Source organism: Bombina bombina, chromosome 12, assembly GCF_027579735.1.
Source record: "Bombina bombina isolate aBomBom1 chromosome 12, aBomBom1.pri, whole genome shotgun sequence".
NCBI lineage: Eukaryota > Metazoa > Chordata > Amphibia > Anura > Bombinatoridae > Bombina > Bombina bombina.
The window spans coordinates 68,231,766-68,254,360 of NC_069510.1; the positions used below are offsets into that span (position 1 = coordinate 68,231,766).

At 39.5% G+C, this 22,595-nt stretch overlaps 1 protein-coding gene across 1 annotated transcript in view; it reads left to right on the forward strand.

Annotated features, from left to right (window-relative positions):
* Positions 1-22,595, forward strand: part of MAN1B1 (mannosidase alpha class 1B member 1) — a 131,018-nt gene that overhangs the window by 67,376 nt on the left and 41,047 nt on the right. The window contains exons 5-10 of the mRNA XM_053695718.1: positions 5,595-5,701; positions 6,841-7,026; positions 7,176-7,324; positions 11,169-11,357; positions 17,485-17,675; positions 18,525-18,645. Of these exons, the coding sequence (XP_053551693.1) occupies positions 5,595-5,701; positions 6,841-7,026; positions 7,176-7,324; positions 11,169-11,357; positions 17,485-17,675; positions 18,525-18,645 (943 nt within the window). The remainder of the gene's footprint in view (positions 1-5,594; positions 5,702-6,840; positions 7,027-7,175; positions 7,325-11,168; positions 11,358-17,484; positions 17,676-18,524; positions 18,646-22,595) is intronic.

The following is a 22,595-nucleotide window of genomic DNA, read 5'->3' on the forward strand; positions in this document are numbered from 1 at the left end:
GAAAGGATTACAGCTCTTTCTACTAGAGCTGTGGCTTCCACCTGGGCCTTTAAAAATGAGGCCTCTGTTGAACAGATTTGCAAGGCTGCGACTTGGTCTTCGCTTCACACCTTTTCAAAATTTTACAAATTTGACACTTTTACTTATTCGGAGGCTGTTTTTGGGAGAAAGGTTCTACAGGCAGTGGTTCCTTCCGTTTAAGTTCCTGCCTTGTCCCTCCCATCATCCGTGTACTTTAGCTTTGGTATTGGTATCCCACAAGTAATGGATGATCCGTGGACTGGATACACTTAACAAGAAAAAACATAATTTATGCTTACCTGATAAATTTATTTATCTTGTAGTGTATCCAGTCCACGGCCTGCCCTGTCCTTTTAAGGTAGGTCTAAATTTAATTAAACTACAGTCACCACTGTTTCTCCTTTCTCGTCTTGTTTCGGTCGAATGACTGGATATGGCAGTGAGGGGAGGAGCTATATAGCAGCTCTGCTGTGGGTGATCCTCTTGCAACTTCCTGTTGGGAAGGAGAATATCCCACAAGTAATGGATGATCCGTGGACTGGATACACTACAAGAGAAATAAATTTATCAGGTAAGCATAAATTATGTTTTTTTATGTCCAGACTGGTGTGCATCATCCATGTGAGACAGGATGCAGTCTCAGAATTGTGATGTCATCACTTTTTATTTAAAGGGCCTCTGTTCAGTATGCTTGCGTTGTCTCAGACCTGTTTGTGAGAGTTCCTGTGTGTTACCTGGCTGCCTGACGTCCTTCCTGGTTCCTGATCTCTGGCTTGTTCCTGGCTCTGCTGTTTTCCTTGTTCCTGATTCCGGCTCGTCTGACTATTCGCTTTGGCTCCTAAGTCGGCTCGTCTGACTACCAGCTCTGGTTTGGATTCCTGGCTTGTTATCTGACTTGTGGACTTTTTATTATTTTTTGCTATTAATAAAGGTGTGATTATTTTTGCACTTCTCGTCTGTCTGATTCCTGGCACAATGACAAAAGAGCACCCCAGCAGAACTGTTATGTGTCACTTCCCTTAACCATAATCCTGAGTCATTCTTTGCCTCTATCACTGGGAGGACTTGCGAATACGGTGTCTGAAGATATGTAATCCTTTAATGGGTACTTTTCCCTGCAAGCAAGGATTGGGGCTATGCTGTGACCACGTCAATCTCTTTGAGAAGAGTAATGGTGACTTTTAGCAGTTAGAAGACGGCGAGGTGGTCTTTGCTTAACTTCTAACATAATTGCTACCCCTATTATAGAAAGCCAGGGTTGGTTTCTCCTTTTCTTTTTCTACAGGTTCCTGGCAGAAGTGGAGGAATCAGTCAAACCTTAGAAGCGATTTCTTGCCTGGCAGCAGGATCCACAGGCAAGTGCTTTCCCTTCTAGGTTTTCTTTCTTGGGACTCATTTTATCTCTTTATTAAGATATATGGATTAACATAAGATATAGTTAGGCACTGCACACTGTTGAGGGTTTTTATGAGGCTGACAGAATTTTAGATGAAAAATAATTTTTCAACTTAATTATAAGGACTTTGAGAGATCTTAACATTTATTTGGGGCACATATAAGCAATTATATGGAAAGGGATAATTAGTTTTCAGGTGTAAAATGAATCCCTATATTTTTCAATGCTTTATTTACTTGCGTGACGTTTTTTATTTGATGGTGCAGTTTATTTTAAGTTGCGGTCAGGTGACAGTTTCTCTGCGCTTCCTCTTACCGGCTTCTCTGATCAGAGCGGAGTTTGTAGCTGTGTGTGGAGGTTTTCAGCTCTTGTTTGGAATCCTCTAAATATGGTCCTGTATTTATCATTTATCTGCTAGTGGGATAGATCGACTGATTCAAGGAGTGGTAAGCCCTCAGCAGAGCTGAAATATTACGGTGCCGGCATTTTAATTTTTATTGCATATTTTCTTTGTGCACAATATTTGAGACTTTTATATTTATTTTGATAATTTCTTGTGGGGTCCAAGTTAATTATATTTATGGACACTAATGAAGAAAGTGGGTCTTTTGAAAAATGTTTGTTTTGGTTAGAGGGTAAGGTTATTCCTCCTGTGCAGTTTTCCTCCTCTTGTCTAAATAAAACTTTATTATTTAAAGATAAGATTTTTCTCTCAGAGCCTTCTGTCTCTCGGGATAGTGTTGTTCTAGCAATGCCTCAGCTTTCCCCTCAAACGTCCCAAGCTTTAACAGTTTTGCATGCAGTGCCCTGCGGTTCCTCTCAACCAGCGGGTGTTTTTTTACCGGGGGGATTTTGCTTTGCAGATAACTTCTGCAGTTTCTGTAGCATTATCAGCTTTTCCTGTTGCTATAAAGAGGAAGTCTAAAAATATTTCTCTCATTAAGGGTTCTGACTCCGCTAAGGCTGCGTTAGTCAGTCTCTCTGTTATCTGTTTAAGAGGATGCCTCAGTGGCTACTGAGGGTGAGATCTCTGACTCTATAGTGGAAAGATCTACAGATTCAGAGGTGGTGAATTTTAGTTTATGGCTAGAGCACCTCCGGTTACTTCTGAAGGAGGTCCTTGCTACTTTGAAGACTCAGACTCATCTTTCACTAAGAATCCAAAGAAGTCTAGTAAACTAAACAGAGTATACGATGTTCCTTTCATCTGTGGAAGTTTTTCCTGTTCCGGACCGTATGTCAGAAATGATAAGTTCAGGAAAGGGAAAAAGCCAGGGATTCCGTTTTCCCTGTCCCCGTTTTTAAAAAGATGTTTCCTGTTGCTGACTCTATACGGGACTTGTGGCGCACAGTGCCCAAGGTAGGATCTATCTCTCTTCTAGCCAAGAGAACTACTATTCCTATTGAGGATAGTTGTTCTTTCGAAAATTCCATGGATAAGAAGGCTTACTTTAGAATCAAATACTTGCAGATGGTGGCAAAAAGATCAAACATATCTTGATCAGTAAATGATACCTAACAGCAAAATACTGATAGAAAAACAATATGTAATTAAATATTAAGAACCGAAAATGCACAAAAATATATATGTGTATATAGAGGACCGCAACATGAATGCCCTCTCTTTAGTGGTTTAGTGCTGTATTTCTCAACTGCGGTCCTTAATTCCCCTTCAACAGGCCAGGTTTTCATTATAGCTGAACCACTGCACAGGTGAAGTGATCATCTGATCAGTAAACATGGTTACTAACCTGCTCTCACCCATAACGTAATTATTTCACTGGTGCACTGGTTCAGCTATAATATAAACGTATATTATTATAATGTATTATTTATTCTCATAACTGGAATGGGAATACAGTGTCTAATTATTAATACATACAACATCACTACAATATACCAGGTCTTGATAAAATAATTTAAAATGGTGTATGTATATATGCTAACAAAATTATAGAGACTATATACTGCTGTGTTTTCTTGTTAGTAAAGCAGGATTAAACAGTGCTCGACCCAAATTAGCACATTTGTGGCTAAATCCCAAGGAACTGGGAACCACATATAAAGAACAAACTTTTTTTTTGGTTAATCCTGCTATAGGGTCAAGCCCATTTATGACTCTAAATGTTGAATGTTCAAATAACAAGGTATTACACTAATTAGCAATCCATGCAAACATCCACAATTTGTAAATTAATGTTAAAACATAACATGTATTATTAAAGTGCAAATAAAACAGAACTGGATGGCATAAGCATATCTCAACCCCTCCCACTGCGCCAACTGACGCGTTTTGCCGAGGCTTTTTCAAAAATGACAAAAAAAGTTTGTTCTAAATATGTTAATAGGTGCATAAAATCCAGCACATAACCATGAAATCTTCATAGACAGACGTTCTCAGTACAACGGGTTATACGGAAGTACTGCCATAGGATGCCACCTTTACCACATGTTTGTCATTTCTATCCTATAAGATCTGTCCAAGTCAACAGTAAACGCTATTGTTGATCCTAGACTCTTCCACTTCACAATAACAGCCCAGCCACAAAGTGGTAGACCACCCAAACTCAGTGAAGCTACCAAGTGCTGAAGCTTGTACCGTATATTAAAAAAAAAAAAAAAAATTCTTATTGTTTTTTGCATCACTCACTACTAAGTTTACAACCTCTGGAAGCAACATCCACACTATAACTGCAACGGAAGCTTACAGGGACTGTAAGTTTAAAATAAACTTTCATGATTCAGATAGGGCATGTAATTTTAAATAACTTTCCAATTTACTTTTATTATCAAATTTTCTTTTTTCTCTTGGTATTTTTTGTTAAAGGCTAAACCTAAGTAGGCTCATTGTCTAATTTCTAAGACTCTGTCTGTAGTTAATCTCTTATCTCGTTGTCTGGCTATGAATAGCTAATAACATGTGCTGTTTGTTCATGTGTGCTATATAGATAACATTGTGCTCACTCCAGTGGTGTTATTTAAGAGTCAGCAAGTCTGTCAAAAGATCTGATATAAGCAAGCAGCCTGCAGAGGCTTAGATAAAAGGTAATCATAACTGGGTCATCTTAATACTACAGGATAGATTTTAGACAATTAGGTTCTTCCAACGTTTTGGCAACTGTTTGGAGAAGGCTCTTTCCAGCATGTCGGTGCCCCTGCGCACATTGCAAGGTCAATAAATACATGGTTTTATAAGTTTGGTGTGGCCTGCACTAACCTCAACCCCACTGAACATATTTGGAATGACTGAGAACACCGATTGTGAGCCAGACCTCACAAATGCTCTTTTAGCTAAATAGGCACAAAATCGCACAGACACACTCCAAAATCTTGTGGATAATCTTCCGAGAATAATTGTTTCTGTTATAGCTGCAAAGTGGGAGGCCAACTCCAAATTAATGGCCATCGATCTGGAATGGTTTGTCCAACAGACTCATGTAGCTGTGATGTTCAGGCGTCTATTTATTGTTGACCTATTTTTATTATTTTCTGTTAACCTTCAGTCCTCATTCTGATGCTCCCAGTAAGATGATCTGATACACTTTTGCAGCGTTTCCGCACTTCAGGACTCTGGCACGTCCTACTCACTATCCAGGCTTTATGAGTTTCTTGTGTTGGGGAGTTTAGTAGCTTACTTCTTCCTTGTTGAAAGTTACAAGTGTACACGTATATCTGTAGCAACCAATGGACACTAATGGCAGTGAGAGTCCACAAATTCATTCATTACCTATGGGAAATACTTGACCTGGCCACCAGGAGGAGGCAAAGACACCCCAACAAAGCAACAAATATCCCTCCCACTTCCCCTACCCTCCCAGTCGTTCACTTCCTATCTGTGCCATGACTGATTTCTTACATATGGCAGCTGTTTATCAAAAATGATGTATTTCATAACTAGAGTGAGCAACTGTAAGAACAGTTATAAATGGTTCACTGGAGTGTGCGGCCAATAACAGCATGGGATATAGCAGTGTTAATACAGGAATGTGCACGTCCAATTTTAACAGGATCTTGAAAGACCATAATTTTTGGAATTAAAGGTAAAGGGAGAAAAATAAATAATTAAAATATATTTTAATGTTTTTTTTTTAGAACATATAACTAAGCATTTTATATTACATTCTTAGTGTTTTAATGTCCCTTTAAATGTGTTCCTAACATCAGTTTCTGCTTGCAGTTGGCGAGGAGCAGTCATAGAACCCGCCCAGACCTCGACCTCTCCAAATAAAGTGCAAGAACCAACAAAACCTGCCCCTCCAGATGTTGTAGACCAAAAGGAACCAGGTTAGAAATCTTGTCCTTTAGGGTTTTTTTTACTCTTAAAGGGCCACTAAAGTCAAAATTAAAGTTTCATGATTCAGATAAATCGTGCAATGCAAGTACTTCCATTATTAAAATGTGCACAGTCTTGTTTTTTTTTTTTTATTTGCATACTTTTTGAGGCTCCAGCTCCTACTGAGTATGTGCAAAGTATATACATATATTTGTTTTGTGATTGGCTGATGGCTGTGACATGATAAAGCGGGAGGGAAAGTGGATTAACTTTGAAATTTGCAAGAAAATATTCTACTGCTCATTTCAAATTCAAAAAGTAAGCGCTATTGCATTGTTTTTGTATTGTGTATTTTTTAATGCACTTTTTTATTACTACACAATTGTTTTTTTATTGTGTATTTCCCAGTTATTCTATTCTACTGTATTTAGTGGTCCTTTAAAGGGACACTGAACCCAATTTTTTTCTTTTGTAATTCAGATAGAGCATGAAATTTTAAGCAATTTTCTAATTTACTCCTATTATCACATTTTCTTCATTCTCTTGGTATCTTTATTATCTTTATTTGAAATGCGAGAATGCAAGTTTAGATGCCGGCCCATTTTTGGTGAACAGCCTGGGTTGTTCTTGCTGATTGGTGGATAAATTCATCCACCAATAAAAAAAGTGCTGTCCAGAGTTTTAAACAAAAAAAGAAGCTTGGATGCATTATTTTTCAAATAAAGATAGCAAGAGAACGAAGAAATATTGATAATAGGAGTAAATTAGAAAGTTGTTTAAAATTGCATGCTCTATCTGAATCACGAAAGAAAAAATTTGGGTTCAGTGTCCCTTTAAGCACATTCCAACATGTTCTCACCTTATAAGAATTTTATGCTTGCACAGATCTCTTTAGAGCACTGGTTTTCAAACCTCCCTATCAAACCAGATTTTGACGATATCTGAACTGGAGCACAGGTGAAATAATCTGCTGATTAGTAAACGTGGCTATTTTACCTGCTCTCATCCAAGGTATTCCTGAAAATCTGCCCTGTTGGGGTAGCCTGAGGACAGGTTTTAAAACCAGTGCTTTAGAGGAATAATATCTCTGTGTTGGGATTCTGAAGATTTGTTCTGTTTCTCTCTCTTTCCTATATGTTATTTTCTTCAGTTCCCATCACTGCTCGTCAAGAGGAGGTCATCGAGGCGTTCCGTCATGCTTGGAAAGGTTACAAGGAGTTCGCTTGGGGTCACGATGAACTGAAGCCCATTTCCAAATCACACAATGAGTGGTTCGGCCTCGGCCTTACACTTATTGATGCCTTAGACACCATGTGGATAATGGGTCTGAAAGAAGGTGAATATCATTATGCACATAATTTCACGTAATGCTGATTGAAGGCTTCTGTTGTAGATTCGTTGTCTACACTCTGCTCCTTTTCTTTCTGCTGGCTACTAGGATCCTACATCCACATGATTTACTCTTCCCTCTTTTGTCTATTGCAGAGTTTGCAGAAGCCAGGGAGTGGGTATCTAGCAAGCTGACGTTTGACAAGAACGTAGATGTGAACCTGTTTGAGAGCACTATCCGTATCCTGGGAGGTTTGCTGAGCACATACCACCTGACCCAGGATCCACTGTTCCTGGATAAAGCTGTATGTATACCATATCAGCTACTGCATTGGGAACCGAGCATGTTAAAGGGACGTGAAATCCCCCAAAAATTATTTCATGATCCATATAGAGCATGTGATTTTAAACAACTTTCCAATTGACTTGCTTCTTTCTCTTGTTTTCCTTTGTTGAAGGAGACGCAATTCACTACTGGGATCTAGATGAACAACTTGTGAAACTTTTATGTGCAGTCACCAATCAGCAGCTAGCTCCCACTAGTGCATTGCTACTCCTGAGTCCTTAGCCTACCTAGGTATGTTTGTCAACTAAGGATAACAAGATAATGGAAGTAAATTGTAACTGTATTTAAAATCACTTTCTCTGTCTGAATCATGAAAGCTAAATTTTGGGTTACATGCCCCTTAAATGTCTTCTGAAATGAGCATTGGTTTTGTAGACGTGCGCATTTGGCTTTCATTTTTTATATTAATTTTCTTTTTATATATTTAATTTTAATATTTTTTTTAATTATTGGTTTCTCAGTAAGTTTTATATACTATATTTCTTATCCTATGAGTTGTGAAGTATAGCCCATCACCCATAATGCCTCATTTTAGCAATGATTTAGCTGAGGGCTACTGCAGAGTTTAGTTATCCATCCTTAGCCTAGACACTTTTAGCCGAGGATGTCCCTAACAATAGTCCCATACAGGTAAACCTTTCTGGCCATACCATAGAAATGGGTTTCCTTATAGGTTATTTAAAAAAAAAGTTTATCCTTCCAAGCTGAGAGGGCCACATGCGGCCCCAGGAAAAAAGCAAAACTAAGAATGTTCCATAGTTCTGTGGTCCCAAGAAAATTGTTGGAAGCCCCAAGGCAGGACATGCTGTGATCGGAGATGTCATTGCAGAAAATGTAGCATGTCTGCAGAAAGAATGGGGCACATGCAGGAACTGTTAGCTGTTTGCTTTACAGCGCTGCTCCGCAACAAGCTGTTCTCTTCAAACAGAGCTGTACTTTGGCTGCACTCTTAAGTTTTCATTAACACAGTGCAACCATAGTGAAGCGCTGTTGAAGACAACAGTCAAATATTGAGCAGATATGTATATCAAAAGACTCTCACCCTAGAGCTAAGGGAAAGACCTTAAAAAAGCCTCCTCTTTATATCCCGTTATTCTCCCAACAAACGGTTATAAAAGAACAGTTAAAAAAGGTATTTTGCCTACAAGAGGCAAAAAATGTAAGAGGGGCGCTTATTTGCATAAGCTAAGGTCAATAATTTATAAAGCAGCGCTTAGGGTTATATTCCCAATATTTATTAGCAAAATTTTAATGAAACATAAACAAAATAATAAAATACAATATAAGAGGGTATGCGTGTATAAATGTGGCCACTATTTGATACACTAAACTGAATTGCAATTCATAAAACCTATACACTGATAGCAATAAATAAAACCTATACACTGATAGCAATAAATAAAACTGATAGCAATAAATAAAACCTATACACTGATAGCAATAAATAAAACCTATACACTGATAGCAATAAATAAAACCTATACACTGATAGCAATAAAAAGAAAATATATGTTATTAAGGCTAAAACTAAATTCTCGATAGTAGCAGTTAATAGCTTAATTAAAGTGAATGTAAATTTTGATGCTAAAGTGCCCGGTTTTTAAAACTTTGATTAAAAACAGGGGCACTTTAATTCATAAAAATTTACATTTCACTCCTGTTGTGACAAAAAACTTACCTTTTAAACTTCACAGCAGCTCCAGCTTTCTCCGGTCTCACAAGCCATTTCTGATGTCAGAAATGATTGATAGGTCATTCTCCAATCACAGCTTCCCCCCCGGGGGATTCAGTGTCTGATTCACTGCTGTGATTGGAGGAAGCCGATGCCTCATTTTAGACCCAGGAAGAGGCTTTGAAACAGGTGGAGGAAGCTGGAGCTGCTGTGAAGATTAAAAGGTAAGTTTTTTTTCACAGCAGGAGTAAAATGAAAATTTTTATGAATTAAAGTGCCCCTGTTTTTAATCGAAGTTTTAAAAACCGGGCACTTTAGCATCAAAATTTACATTCACTTTAATAATTCTGTCCATTTGTCTTATAACCAGAATAGGCAAACTTTATACACTGTTGCAATGTTTATTCTTGGCTATATTGCAATCTACCATCAGAGATAGATATTTGTATTCCTTATTGTCTTTATATTCCTTATTGTCAGTTGAAAAAACAAAGATTGTGATAAAGTTACCTTTGGTTCAGGCGTGTCGATATTTTGTATCACCTCTTTCAGTGAAGGAACAAAGGAGAAACTCCAGTAGCGGAATTTAAACAAAAAACTTTCAATCTCTTAGATATTCCTTGTCTTTAGAATTCACCTCTTTGTTGCTTAGTTGGTGGTCTTCCTATGGGCTTTTCAAATAAACATCCGTTCCGATCTTTGCAAGAGCCTATCAGGAGAATTTGTTTATGATCACCTGAATGCTGGGCTCGCGGGGGTTATTTGAAAAAGGAAATATTGAGCAGGACTGGTTCTCATGGATTTATTCAACCCCGCCCCCTAGCCTTTTCTTGTCTGCAAAGCTGTGACTCCTGAATATAAGACATTCTTGTGAGCAATGCACTTTTATTTAAAAACATTTTTTTTGAGGATTGTTACAAGGCATACAATACAAAACAAAACTGAATAAAAACTTTTCTCTGCAGTTAATTTACAATGAGCTAAATACATCATAGTACCAAACATTTCCAATACACATTACATATTCCAGAGAGGAGATACAAGGACACGGTATGCAACTAGTGTGCCTAATTATCATTGTGCCTCCCTGTTGACACACAAGGTCACTTTTGGGCCTCAGTAGGAAATGTCCACTTTATTGGAGGTCAACTTCAGTAAAGGAGACCACTTTTGGGTCTCAGATGACAAACCTAATTTTTGTATGTTTTATACGTTGTATCACAAAACCCCATACACTATATTATAAAACTTCACAAATTGCTTTATTCTCCAGTTAATCAATACATTGCAATTGAGATGGTGGATCAGTGTAACTTTCTAATATAAATTGAATTTCATTTCAAAATTGCCTGAATACATTTTTTCACTGAAAAAAAAAAGGTAAGTATCTTATTTGTGTGCCGCCATGAATTTGGTCTGCTGTTCCCATATGTAAGGAAGTTGGCCATCACTTCTTTCATGAAGAAAACTCGACCTGACCAAGAATGGAACTCCCTTCAGTCAACCAAATCTTATGTTTAAAGGGACATGAAACCCAAATATTTTCTTTCATGAATCAGATAGATCATACAATTTTATACAACTTTCGGATTTACTTCTTTTATTTAATTTGCATCATTCTCTTGTTATCCTTTGTTGATTTTTATTGTTTAAAAAGATGGATAATCCCTCTATTACCCATTCCCCAGTTTTGCATACCGAACACGGTTATATTAAAATACTTATTACCTCTCTGATTACCTAGTATCTAAGTCTCTGCAGACTGCCCCTTATATAAGTGCTTTTGCAGACTTGCATTTTAGCCACTGTGAAAAACTATCAAAATGCACTGAGATAAGAGGCGGCCTTCAAAGGCTTAGAAATTAGCATATGACCCTACCTAGGTTTAGCTTTCAACAAAGAAAACCAAGACAACAAAGCAAATTTGAGGATAAAAGTAAATTGTAAAGTTGTTTAAAATTGTATGCCCTATCTGAATCATGAAAGTTAAATTTTTACTTGACTGTCCTTTGAAATTGTATAAAAAAATATATATATAATTTTTCCCTAGTAGCTTGCGATATCTTGGGTGAATAAGAAGAATGTTGGCTGGTTTAGCTTTAACTTAGTTGTCATGATTGTTGTTTCCCAGAAAGACATTGGCAGTCGTCTACTTCCAGCATTTAAAACTCCATCCAAGGTACCTTACTCTGATGTGAACATAGGGCGGGGAACTGCCCATCCACCTCGCTGGACATCCGATAGCACTGTGGCTGAAGTGACCAGTGTGCAGCTGGAGTTTAGGGAGCTTTCTCGTCTCACAGGAGATGGCACATTCCAGGTAAATGAGGCCTCCTATAATGTTGTGTGTATCTGTTAATTGGGGTGTACTTTTCCATGATGGACCACATTACATGTTTTTTTTTTGGGGGGGGGGGGCGGGGGGTTCTCTACTCACATAGTCCATAAGCATTAACAACCTCACTTGGAAGTTTGATATTCATTTGCATAGACTGTTAATTTATTTTAGACCAATGAAGATACTTGTAGGATCATTCTCTTTCTAATGACACAATGAGTCCACGGATCATCTAATTACTAATGGGATATATCACTCCTGCCCAGCAGGAGACGGCAAAGAGCACCACAGCAAAGCTGTTAAATAGCTACTCCCTTCCCACCCACTCCAGTCATTCTCTTTGCCTACGTTAGTGCTAGGAAGTGGTAAAGTTAGGTGTTAGAAAAGATTCTTCAATCAAGAGTTTATTATTTTAAAAGTAGTACAAGATTGTGCTGCTTTGTTCTGTGGTGTAGCCGTAGTCCATATCAGTCTCTTCGGTAAGGCAGTGGTAGCTTTAGAGCAATGGGAAAGGGTGGGACATAATTCTCACTGCACCTCCCATATATTGATGCTGCCCTAAATCCATGAATACCTGAGGGATATTTACTCAGGAATTTCTCCTTTTTCACAGGTCCATGGGAGGGAGAGGACCTCTCATACCTGGTGAGCTGCCTTGCTGTATGGCAGACATATGAGGTAAGTGCCACTTTATTATTCTGGGGCTAAGTCACTTGGAGAAAAAGGGAGCACTTTACTTCTACACACACACAATACAAGGGCTCATATGATATACACTTTATTGTTGGGACGCGTAAATTCTGAGCCTGAGGGAACAGAACAGCATTAAGCAGGCACTGGGGCTGGGAGACACAGGTTTTTATGGCTCTGGTGGTTTTTACTCTCACGGCGGCTTATCTGAAAAAAATGCCGTCCGGGAGAGGGTGTTACTGTTAGAAACGCCCACAATGGGCGGAGCTTCCAATTTTGCGCCTTTTCACTGCGCTTCAGTGTAAATTTACAAACTGGGTAGAAAATGTCAGTCTTTGCCTAGAAGCGCATGGTTCTTGCTATACATGCGTTTCTAGGAATGGATAGAGCTGTGACATTCCCCCTGTCGAGTCCAGATCGTTGCCTAAGAGAGAAAGACGTTCTCAGGTCTTGGAGTCAGGTAGGCACCTCAGCAAGGCTGCTGAGGTGTAGGGGTGTCAATATTTATTTTTTTCTAGTCATTTAAGTACGTTTTTACATACACAGTAAAAAAAGTTACACTTTTAAATTTTAAAGGCACAGTAACGTTTTTGCACTTGTTTTTGTAACAAAATTAAAGTTTTTAATTAACAATTGTGTTATTGTGATTCAGAATGGACCAAGAGGCCTTGCAAGATGTCACTTTCTCCTTGTGTTTTGATGCCAATGTGGAACCACCAATACCTTTCTTTTCCTCATGTATTGAGAGGACTCTAAATTATAGGGAAAAGGTTTTTTCTGAGCTAACTTTTTCTAAAGCGGATGTTGTCCAGGAGTCAAATGAACGAGGTTCAATATATGCTGCATCTGTCTTCTCAAGCGTCCCAAATTTTACCGCCCTCACAAGCAGCGCCCTCTATAGCTCCCGCTGGACTTACTTTAAGAGACATCGCTTCTCTCATGTCTTCTACAATTTCTGATGCGTTGTCTGCTTTTCCAATTTTGCAGGGAAAAACGTAAGAGGAAAATCGGATCAGTAAGCGAGGTTTCTGACGCAATTGTTGCGATTTTAGTCCCCTCCCAGAAGCCTGAGGAGGAGGATACCGTAGTAGCATCTGAAGGCGAAATTTCAGATTCGGAAAGTGTAATTCCCCTTGCTGATACTGAGGTTGTATCTTTCAGGTTTAAGCTAGAACACCTCCGCCTGTTACTTAAGGAGGTTTTAGCTACTTTGGACGACAGCGACTCCACGGTAGTTGTTGTTCCTAAGAAGTCCAGTAAGCTTAACAAATATTTCGAGGTTCCTTCCTCGACAGATGTGTTTCCGGTCCCAGACCGAGCTTCTGAAATCATTGCTAAGGAGTGGGAGAGGCCTGGTATTCCTTTTTCTCCATCTCCTATGTTTAAAAAGATGTTTCCCATAGCCGACTCTATTAAGGAGGCTTGGCAAACAGTACCCAAGGTGGAAGGAGCCGTTTCCACCTTAGCTAAGAGAACTACTATTCCCATAGAGGATAGTTGAACCTACAAAGACCCTATGGACAAGAAGTTAGAGGGTTTACTCAAGAAGATGTATGTGCACCAGGGCTTGCAATTGCAACCAGCTGTGTGCATTGCTACCATCACTAGTGCGGCGGCATATTGGTTCGATGCATTGTCTGATGCCATCAGGATGGAAACTTCTTTGGAACGGGGCATTGCAGTGGCACCCTATTTGGACGACATTCTAGTCCAGGTGTCTTCATTTCAACCAGCAAGATCCCACACGGACATGGTGGTATCCTTCCTGCAATCTCACGGGTGGAAGGTAAATCTGGAAAAGAGTTCCTTAGTCCCAAATACAATGGTAACTTTCTTAGGAACTATATTAGATTCCCTATCAATGAAGATTTTTCTGACAGAAGTCTGGAAATACAAGATTATCAATACTTGTCTAGTCCTTCAGTCCACTCCTCGGCCATCAGTGGCTCAGTGCATGGAGGTAATCGGGCGGATGGTGGCGGCAATGGACATCATCCCGTTTGCTCGGTTTCACCTCAGACCTCTGCAGTTAAGCATGCTCAGGCAATGGAACGGAGATTATGCGGATTTGTCTCCTTGAATATTAATGGAGCAGGAGACAAGGGATTCTCTTCAATGGTGGTTGCCTCTGGATCATCTTTTCCAGGGAACCTGCTTTCGCAGACCATCTTGGGTGATTGTGACAACAGACGCCAGCCTTCTAGGGTGGGGAGCAGTCTGGGGTTCCCTAAAGGCTCAGGGAGTTTGGACACAGTCAGAGTCGGTTCTTCCTATAAACATCCTGGAGCTGAGAGCGATCTTCAATGCTCTTCTGGCCTGGCCTCAGTTAGCCTTGGTCCAGTTTATCAGGTTCCAGTCGGACAACATAACTTCAGTGGCTTACATCAATCATCAGGGAGGAACGAGGAGTTCCTTAGTGATGACAGAGATAACCAAGATAATTCAGTAGGCGGAGGCCCATTCTTGCTACCTGTCGACGATCCACATCCCAGGGGTGGACAACTGGGAGGCGGGCTTCCTGAGAAGGCAGACCTTTCATCCGGGGGAGTGGGAACTCCATCCGGAAGTGTTCTCCAGCCTGATTCTCAAGTGGGGTCAGCCAGAATTAGATCTCATGGCATCTCGACAGAATGCCAAGCTCCCGAGATATGGGTCGAGGTCCAGGAACCCCCAGGCGGAACTGATAGATGCTCTGGCGGTTCCTTGGACCTTCAATCTAGCATACCTATTTCCTCCATTTGCGCTTCTCCTTCGGGTCATTGCTCGAATCAAGCAGGAGAGGGCGTCGGTGATCCTCATTGCTCTTGCTTGGCCTCGCAGGATTTGGTATGCAGATCTGGTGGACATGTCATCTCTGCCACCTTGGAGACTTCCGTTGAGGAAGGACCTTCTAATTCAAGGGCCCTTCCTTCACCCAAATCTAGTTTCTCTCTCTGAAGCTGACTGCTTGTAGATTGATCGCTTAATTTTATGCAAGCAGGGGTTTTCTGACTCTGTCATAGAGACCATGATTTAGGCTTGTAAGCCTGTAACTAGAAAGATTTACCATAAGATTTGGCGTAAATATCTCTATTGGTGTGAATTAAAGGGCTACTCATGGAGTGGAGTTAGGATTCCTAGTATTTTGTCTTTTCTCAAAGAAGGTTTGGAGAAAGGTTTATCAACGACTTCCCTAAAGGGTCAAATCTCGTCCTTATCTATTTTGTTGCACAAACGTCTGGCCGATGTCCCAGATGTGCAATCATTTTGTCAGGCCTTGGTCAGGATCAGGCCTGTGTTCAAACCAGTTACTCCTCCATGGAGTCTTAATTTAGTTCTCAAAGTTATTCAAGGGGCTCCGTTTGAGCCTATGCATTCCTTAGATATTAAGTTGTTATCTTGGAAAGTTTTATTTCTTGTTGCTATTTCTTCTGCTTGTAGAGTGTCAGAGCTCTCGGCATTGTAGTATGAGTCTCCTTACCTTATTTTCCATTAAGATAAGGTAGTTTTACATACTAAATTAGGATTTCTTCCTAAGGTTGTTTCTGATCGGAACATTAATCAGGAGATTGTTGTTCCTTCTTTGTGTCCTAATCCTTTTTCTGAGAGAACGGCTTCTTCACAATTTGGACGTGGTCCGTGCTTTAAAGTTTTACCTGCAAGCGACTAAGGACTTTCGTCAGTGTTCTTCTTTGTTTGTGATTTTCTCAGGAAAACGTAAGGGACAGAAAGCTACGGCTACTTCTCTTTCTTTTTGGCTGAAGAGTATCATACGTTTTGCATATGAGACAGCTGGACAGCAGCCTCCAGAGAGAGTTACGGCTCATTCCACGAGGGCTGTTGCTTCCTCATGGGCATTCAAAAATGAAGCTTCTGTGGAACAGATTTGCAAAGCTGCAACTTGGTCCGCTCTTCACACTTTTTCAAAGTTTTACAAATTTGACACTTTTGCCTCGGCTGAGGCCGCTTTTGGGAGAAATGGGTATTGAATTCCATTAGTAATTAAGATGATCCGTGGACTCATCGTGTCATAAAAAAGAAAATTTATGCTTACCTGATAAATGTATTTCTTTTTTGACACGATGAGTCCACGGCCCGCCCTGTTCTTGTAAGACAGGTTGTTGGTTATTATAAACTTCAGACACCTCTGCACCTTGGTTTTTCCTTTCTATCCTTAACTTCGGTCGAATGACTGGAATGGGAGGGAAGGGAGGAGCTATATAACAGCTTTGCTGTGGTGCTCTTTCCCGCCTCCTGCTGACCTGGAGGTGAATATCCCATTAGTAATTAAGATGATCCGTGGACTCAACGTTTATTTTTTTTGCTTGTAATTTTAGCTTTTTATATATATATATGTGGCCCTCGGTTTACGCCGGTTCAATTTGCACTGTTTCAGAATAACAACCTTTTTTTTTTTTTCTTTCATTCATGTGACTGCTATTGAAATGCATTAAAAATCAGTGCACCAATTAAAATAGCCAGTAGGTGGAGCTGTCCGCTTGTGTTTCAGCAAAGTTAAGCTAGTTTAACAGCCTGAAATTGATCTGTGTACACAGATCAGACAAGACCTATCGAGCAAGATCTTGCAGCCACTTCCCTATTATCTTCCTGTCCAGCTTCTTGAGATGAGGGTGCCTAACTGCCTATTAATCACTGCAGATTGAAATGCATAGAATAGGTGCAGACCCAATATTATCTAACATGCTAACAATGCATAGAACTGATTGCAGAAAAATGCAAGTAAAAAAAACATTTTTGTTCATTAAACTTAGTTTGATGATGCAGAATGTTGTGTGATTATTTTATTAGGTGCGGTTTAGCAAATGTTTTTGTTCATTAAACTTAGTTTGATGATGATACAATCTATATTATTAGGTTTATAATGCTGTTTAGAATTTAAAGTCTTCATTTCAAACCTTTAAAAATAATGTATTAGGTGTTACTTATGACAATTTTGAGAGGGGCCTGGAACCTAACTCCCTCACTTCCCATTGACTTACATTATAAACTGGGTTTCAATTTACAATATATATATATATATATATATATATATATATATATATATATATATATATATATATATATATATATATATATATATATGTATGTATGTATGTATTTTTTTACTTTCTGGGGAACAAGATCCTACTGAGCATGTGCACAAGCTCACATGGTATATGTATACTAGTCTGTGATTGGCTATTGTCTATCACATGATACAGGGGCTGGAAAATGGGATACAAAATTAATTTGTCAGGAAAAAAATCTACTGCTTATTTTAATTTCAGAGTAGGTGTTAAATCATTTTGTCTTTTTATTCTGCACTTGTTAATAATGCAATTCTACTGCAATGAGAGTGGCCCTTTAAGCACTACTGCAAAGACTCAGTAATACATAAAATGTAATACATTGTTGACAAGTTCCTTGTATTATTTTTTAGAAAGTTGTTGATCAAGTCACCCAACATGTGCATGGCCTCCCTGGGAAACGTGACGGTCTTGTACCTATGTTCATCAACACCAACAGCGGACAGTTCAGCCACCTTGGCGTGTTCACTTTGGGAGCCAGAGCAGACAGCTATTATGAATATCTTCTCAAGCAGTGGATCCAGAGCGGGAAGAAAGAAAATCAGTAGGTCCCTTGTGCAAAAGGCAACTGCTTATTTTATGGAGCTATAGAAATTGTAAACACACCCTGATCAGCCTATTAGTACACATCTATGCATTGCACCCAGAAAGCAGCAGTTTTACACCCTCATAATATTATATGTTAGATTAGAATCTTTCCTCCTAACATGTTACGTTCCTTGAGTCTTACATCGGCATGACGTAGCTCTACACCAAAAATTTGTATCCTTGTGGGGAACGGGGAGTCAATCAATTGTTTGATAGATTCGCTCCTGTTTTCGAAAGACCATGAGAACTTGCTTGCACTCAATAGTACAGTCTGATTGTAGCCAGCACCACTGTTATTGTAAGCGATGTAAAGTTGTGTAGACAAGGAAGTCTTCCCTGTATGCCTTAATTCTAATGCTGCAATTGGGTTTTCCAGTTCTGAGATTTGGAAGTGCAGACTTCACAAGTCTAACCCTGCCACATACATGTCCCTTTTGGACTCAGCAGGGGTGATTAAGATAATGTAGAACGGGGAGTTTGGGCATTAAAAAACAATTGGAAAAAAACCCAGAAGATATTAATAAATTGAGGTTTTCGGCAGGCATGTTTATTACTCTGCAATACTAATTTTATCAAAAACCATTTTACATAAAAGAAAATTGTAGAATTTAGTTGTTGCCAAACAGTCACAATGTTTCCTAATGGTATCTATATTACCTGGTATCATAAACTTAGTACCTTTCTAAGGTATTCTGAACCATATCACTCACTAATCCATTTTTCCAGGTGTCCAGAGGCTAATGACTTCTGTCTGTTGTTAGCCTCAATATTCCATTAGTTAAATCTGGTTTCTGTCCTCCCACAGGTTTTTAGAAGATTATATGCAGGCAATTGAGGGTGTTAAAAAGAACTTGGTGCGCAAATCGCAACCAAATGGACTAACGTTTGTAGGGGAGCTATCTCATGGCCACTTCAGTCCCAAAATGGTAAGTACTTTAGCTGACATCTCAAATGTGTTCTAATATCAGTGAGACGAAGGGTGGTCACATTTTTGTTCAGTCCCGTCATCCCGCAAATATTATTAGTCGTATTGATTTCTCTGGTCATATAATTTTCTCCAACATTGGTGTGTCCGGTCCACGGCTTCATCCTTACTTGTGGGATATTCTCTTCCCCTACAGGAAATGGCAAAGAGAGCACCCAGCAAGAGCTGTCCATATAGCTCCCCCTCTGGCTCCGCCCCCCAGTCATTCTCTTTGCCGCTCTGAACAAGTAGCATCTCCACGGGGATGGTAAAGAGTATGTGGTGTTAGTTGCAGTTTTTTATTCTTCTATCAAGAGTTTGTTATTTTAAAATAGTGCCGGTTTGTACTATTTACTCTAAAACAGAAAAGGATGAAGAGTTCTGTTTAAAGAGGAGTATGATTTTAGCAGCAGTAACTAAAATCAATTGCTGTTCCCACGCAGGACTGTTGAGCCCAGAGAACTTCAGTTGGGGGGAACAGTTGGCAGACTTTTCTGCTCAAGGTATGATCAGTCATATTTCTAACAAGACATGCTAATGGTAGAAGACTGTCATTTTTCCCTTAAGGGGTAAGTAAGCCATTTTCTCAGACTCATAACAGATTAAGGCTTACAAATGGGCTATACACTGGTTGACACTTTTGTGGGCTAAATCGATTGTTTTATTTCATATTTTAATGGCATTTAGAGTATTTTGTGCACTTAAAAGCACTTTGGGAACGTTTTTTATCGCCTGGCATTGAGTTAGACGGCTATTTCAGTCAGGAAGGCCCCTTCACTCTGGTATGCAGAGGAAGGAGGCCCCGTTTTCGCGCCTCAATTGCGCAGTTTACTTTCATGGCAGTGCATGCAGCTTCATGTGAGGGGTCCTGTGGCATCCTAAAACGGACTCTGGAAGGTTTATTTCATTGCTGAATAACTCTCAGGGAAGGTAAAAAGCCGCAGCAAGGCTGTGGCTGTGATTGTAGCGTACTAAAATTGTCTAATTGAACAAATAGCTCCGGTTTCCTCATATTTAGGGTTAAAGTCTTGAAACTTGGTGTGCAATACTTTCAGGGCATTGGGACTCTGGGGTAAAAATTTTGTAATCGGACATTGCCTTCATTGTTTTTCAATATATCAGAAATAAAGTGTGCCTGTTTATTATTTAAAGGGACAGTAACGCTTTTCTTTAAAAACGCTTTTATTGCATTATTAGCCTGCCAAATTCTGTCTAACATGTCTATACCTTCAGATGGCTTATGTTCTGTGTGTATGAAAGCCAAGGTGTTTCCCCCAATTAATGTTTGTGCAAATTGTGTCATAGCGTCCAAACAAAGTATGGACAGTACTGCCACATTGGATAAGATTGCCCAAGATGATTCTTCTAATGAAGGTAGTGGGGATAGTTCCTCATCCTCTCCTTCTGTGTCAACACCAGTTTTGCCCGCGCAGGCGATACCTAGTACTTCTAGCGCGCCAATGCTTGTTACTATGCAACAGTTAACAGCAGTAATGGATAATTCAATAGCAAATCTGTTATCCAAACTGCCATCCTACCCTAGAAAGCGTGACAGCTCAGTTTTAAATACAGAAGATGAGCAGGTTGGTGCTGAGGACAATTTATCAGTTATACCCTCACATCAATCTGAATTGGCAGTGAGGGAGGGCCTGTCTGAGGGGGAAATTTCTGATTCAGGAAAAGTTTCTCAGCAGGCAGACACTGATGTTGTAAAATTTAAATTTAAGTTAGAACATCTCCGCGCCCTGCTTAAGGAGGTCCTAACTACTCTTGATGACTGTGATTCTTTGGTAATTCCAGAGAAATTGTGCAAGATGGACAAATTCTTAGAGGTCCCAGTGCACCAGTGTTAATTTTGACGGCAAATTTAAATTTAGTCTTAGTTTTAGTCTTTTGACTAAAATGCCATTTTAGTTTTAGTCGTATTTTAGTCATCTGAATTGTTTTAGTTATAGTCTAGTTTTAGTCGATTGAATCTCCAGTAGATTTTAGTCGACTAAATCTCCAGTAGATTTTAGTCGACTAAAATCTAAGGGGTTTAGTTAAAGTGTAATGCATTATTTAAGCATTTCTCTATAATTTGCAAACTGATTATATACTCCAGGAGTAAACATAACACCTGTTAATATTTATGGTATTAAGGTTTAAACATGCAATACAGACACAGATTTAGCTGTTGTGATATGTAACATCTTTATTAAACTTAAAATTAAATAAAACCAAGTTTCATAAACAAACAGACTCAACACAACAAAAAGTTTCTGCAGCTAGCACAGGCACAGCATAACTTAAACCCATACTCATGGGTTATGCATATTTCTATAGGAAGAATCAATTGTTCTAGAACTTCCAAACTCATTATATACACCTGGAGTAAAGGTTTATTAACCTGTTTTTATTTATGGTATTAAGGTTTAAACATGCAATACAGATTTAACAGATTTAACTGTTGTGGTATATAACGTGTTTATTTATCTTAAAATTTAATAAAATTAAGTTTTGTAAATTTTACAAAAGAGCAGTAACTGGATATGGATTGATTAAAACACCTTGCATAAAATGTTTTTTGTCAGCAAATTTTGATTTAGTTTTAGTCATAGTCTTTTGACTAAAATGTCATTTTGATTTAGTTTTAGTCATAGTCTTTTGACTAAAATGTCATTTTAGTTTTAGTCGTATTTTAGTCATCAGAATCTCTTTAGTTTTATAGTCATTTTAGTCTAGTTTTAGTCGACGAAATTAACACTGCAGTGCACGCTGATGCCTTTCCGATACCCAAGCGGATGGCGGATATAGTGACTAAGGAGTGGGAAAAGCCAGGTATACCTTTTGTTCCACCTCCTATATTCAAGAAAATGTTCCCCATTGTTGACCCCAGAAGGGACGCATGGCAAACGGTTCCTAAGGTTGAGGGGGCAGTGTCAACGTTGGCTAAGCGCACAACTATTCCTATTGAGGACAGTTGCGCTTTTAAAGATCCTATGGATAAAAAATTGGAAGGATTGCTAAAAAAGATATTTGTTCAGCAAGGCTTCCTGCTTCAACCAATCTCGTGCATTATTCCTGTCACCTCGGCAGCGTATTTTTGGTTTGAGGAACTAGAAAATTCGCTCCAAAAAGAGACTCCATATGATGAAGTCATGGACAGAATTCACGCACTAAAGTTGGCTAATTCCTTTATTTTGGATGCCGCTTTAGCGGCGAAAAATTCAGGGTTTGCAATAGTGGCGCGCAGAGCGCTTTGGCTGAAATCCTGGTCGGCGGATGTGTCGTCCAAGAATAAATTGCTTAATATTCCTTTCAAGGGTAAGACCCTTTTCGGGCCGGAATTGAAAGAGATTATTTCAGACATTACTGGTGGAAAGGGACATGCCCTCCCACAGGATAGGCCTTTCAAGGCTAAGAACAAATCTAATTTTCGTTCCTTTCACAATTTCAGGAACGGACCGAATCCTAACTCTGCGGCCTCCAGACAAGAAGGCAACTCTTCCCAGGCTAAGCCAGCATGGAAACCATTGCAAGGCTGGAACAAGGGTAAACAGGCCAAGAAGCCTGCTGCTGCTACCAAGTCAGCATGAAGGGGTAGCCCCCGATCCGGGACCGGATCTAGTAGGGGGCAGACTTTCTCTCTTCGCTCAGGCTTGGGTAAGAGACGTTCAGGGTCCCTGGGCACTAGAAATAGTCTCCCAGGGGTATCTTCTAGAGTTCAAGGAACTTCCTCCAAGGGGAAGGTTCCACATGTCTCGCTTATCTTCAGACCAGATAAAGAGACAGGCATTCTTACATTGCGTAGGAGACCTATTAAAAATGGGAGTGATAAACCCAGTTCCAACAGCGGAACAAGGTCTGGGTTTTTACTCAAACCTGTTTGTAGTTCCCAAAAAAGAGGGAACTTTCAGGCCAATTCTGGAT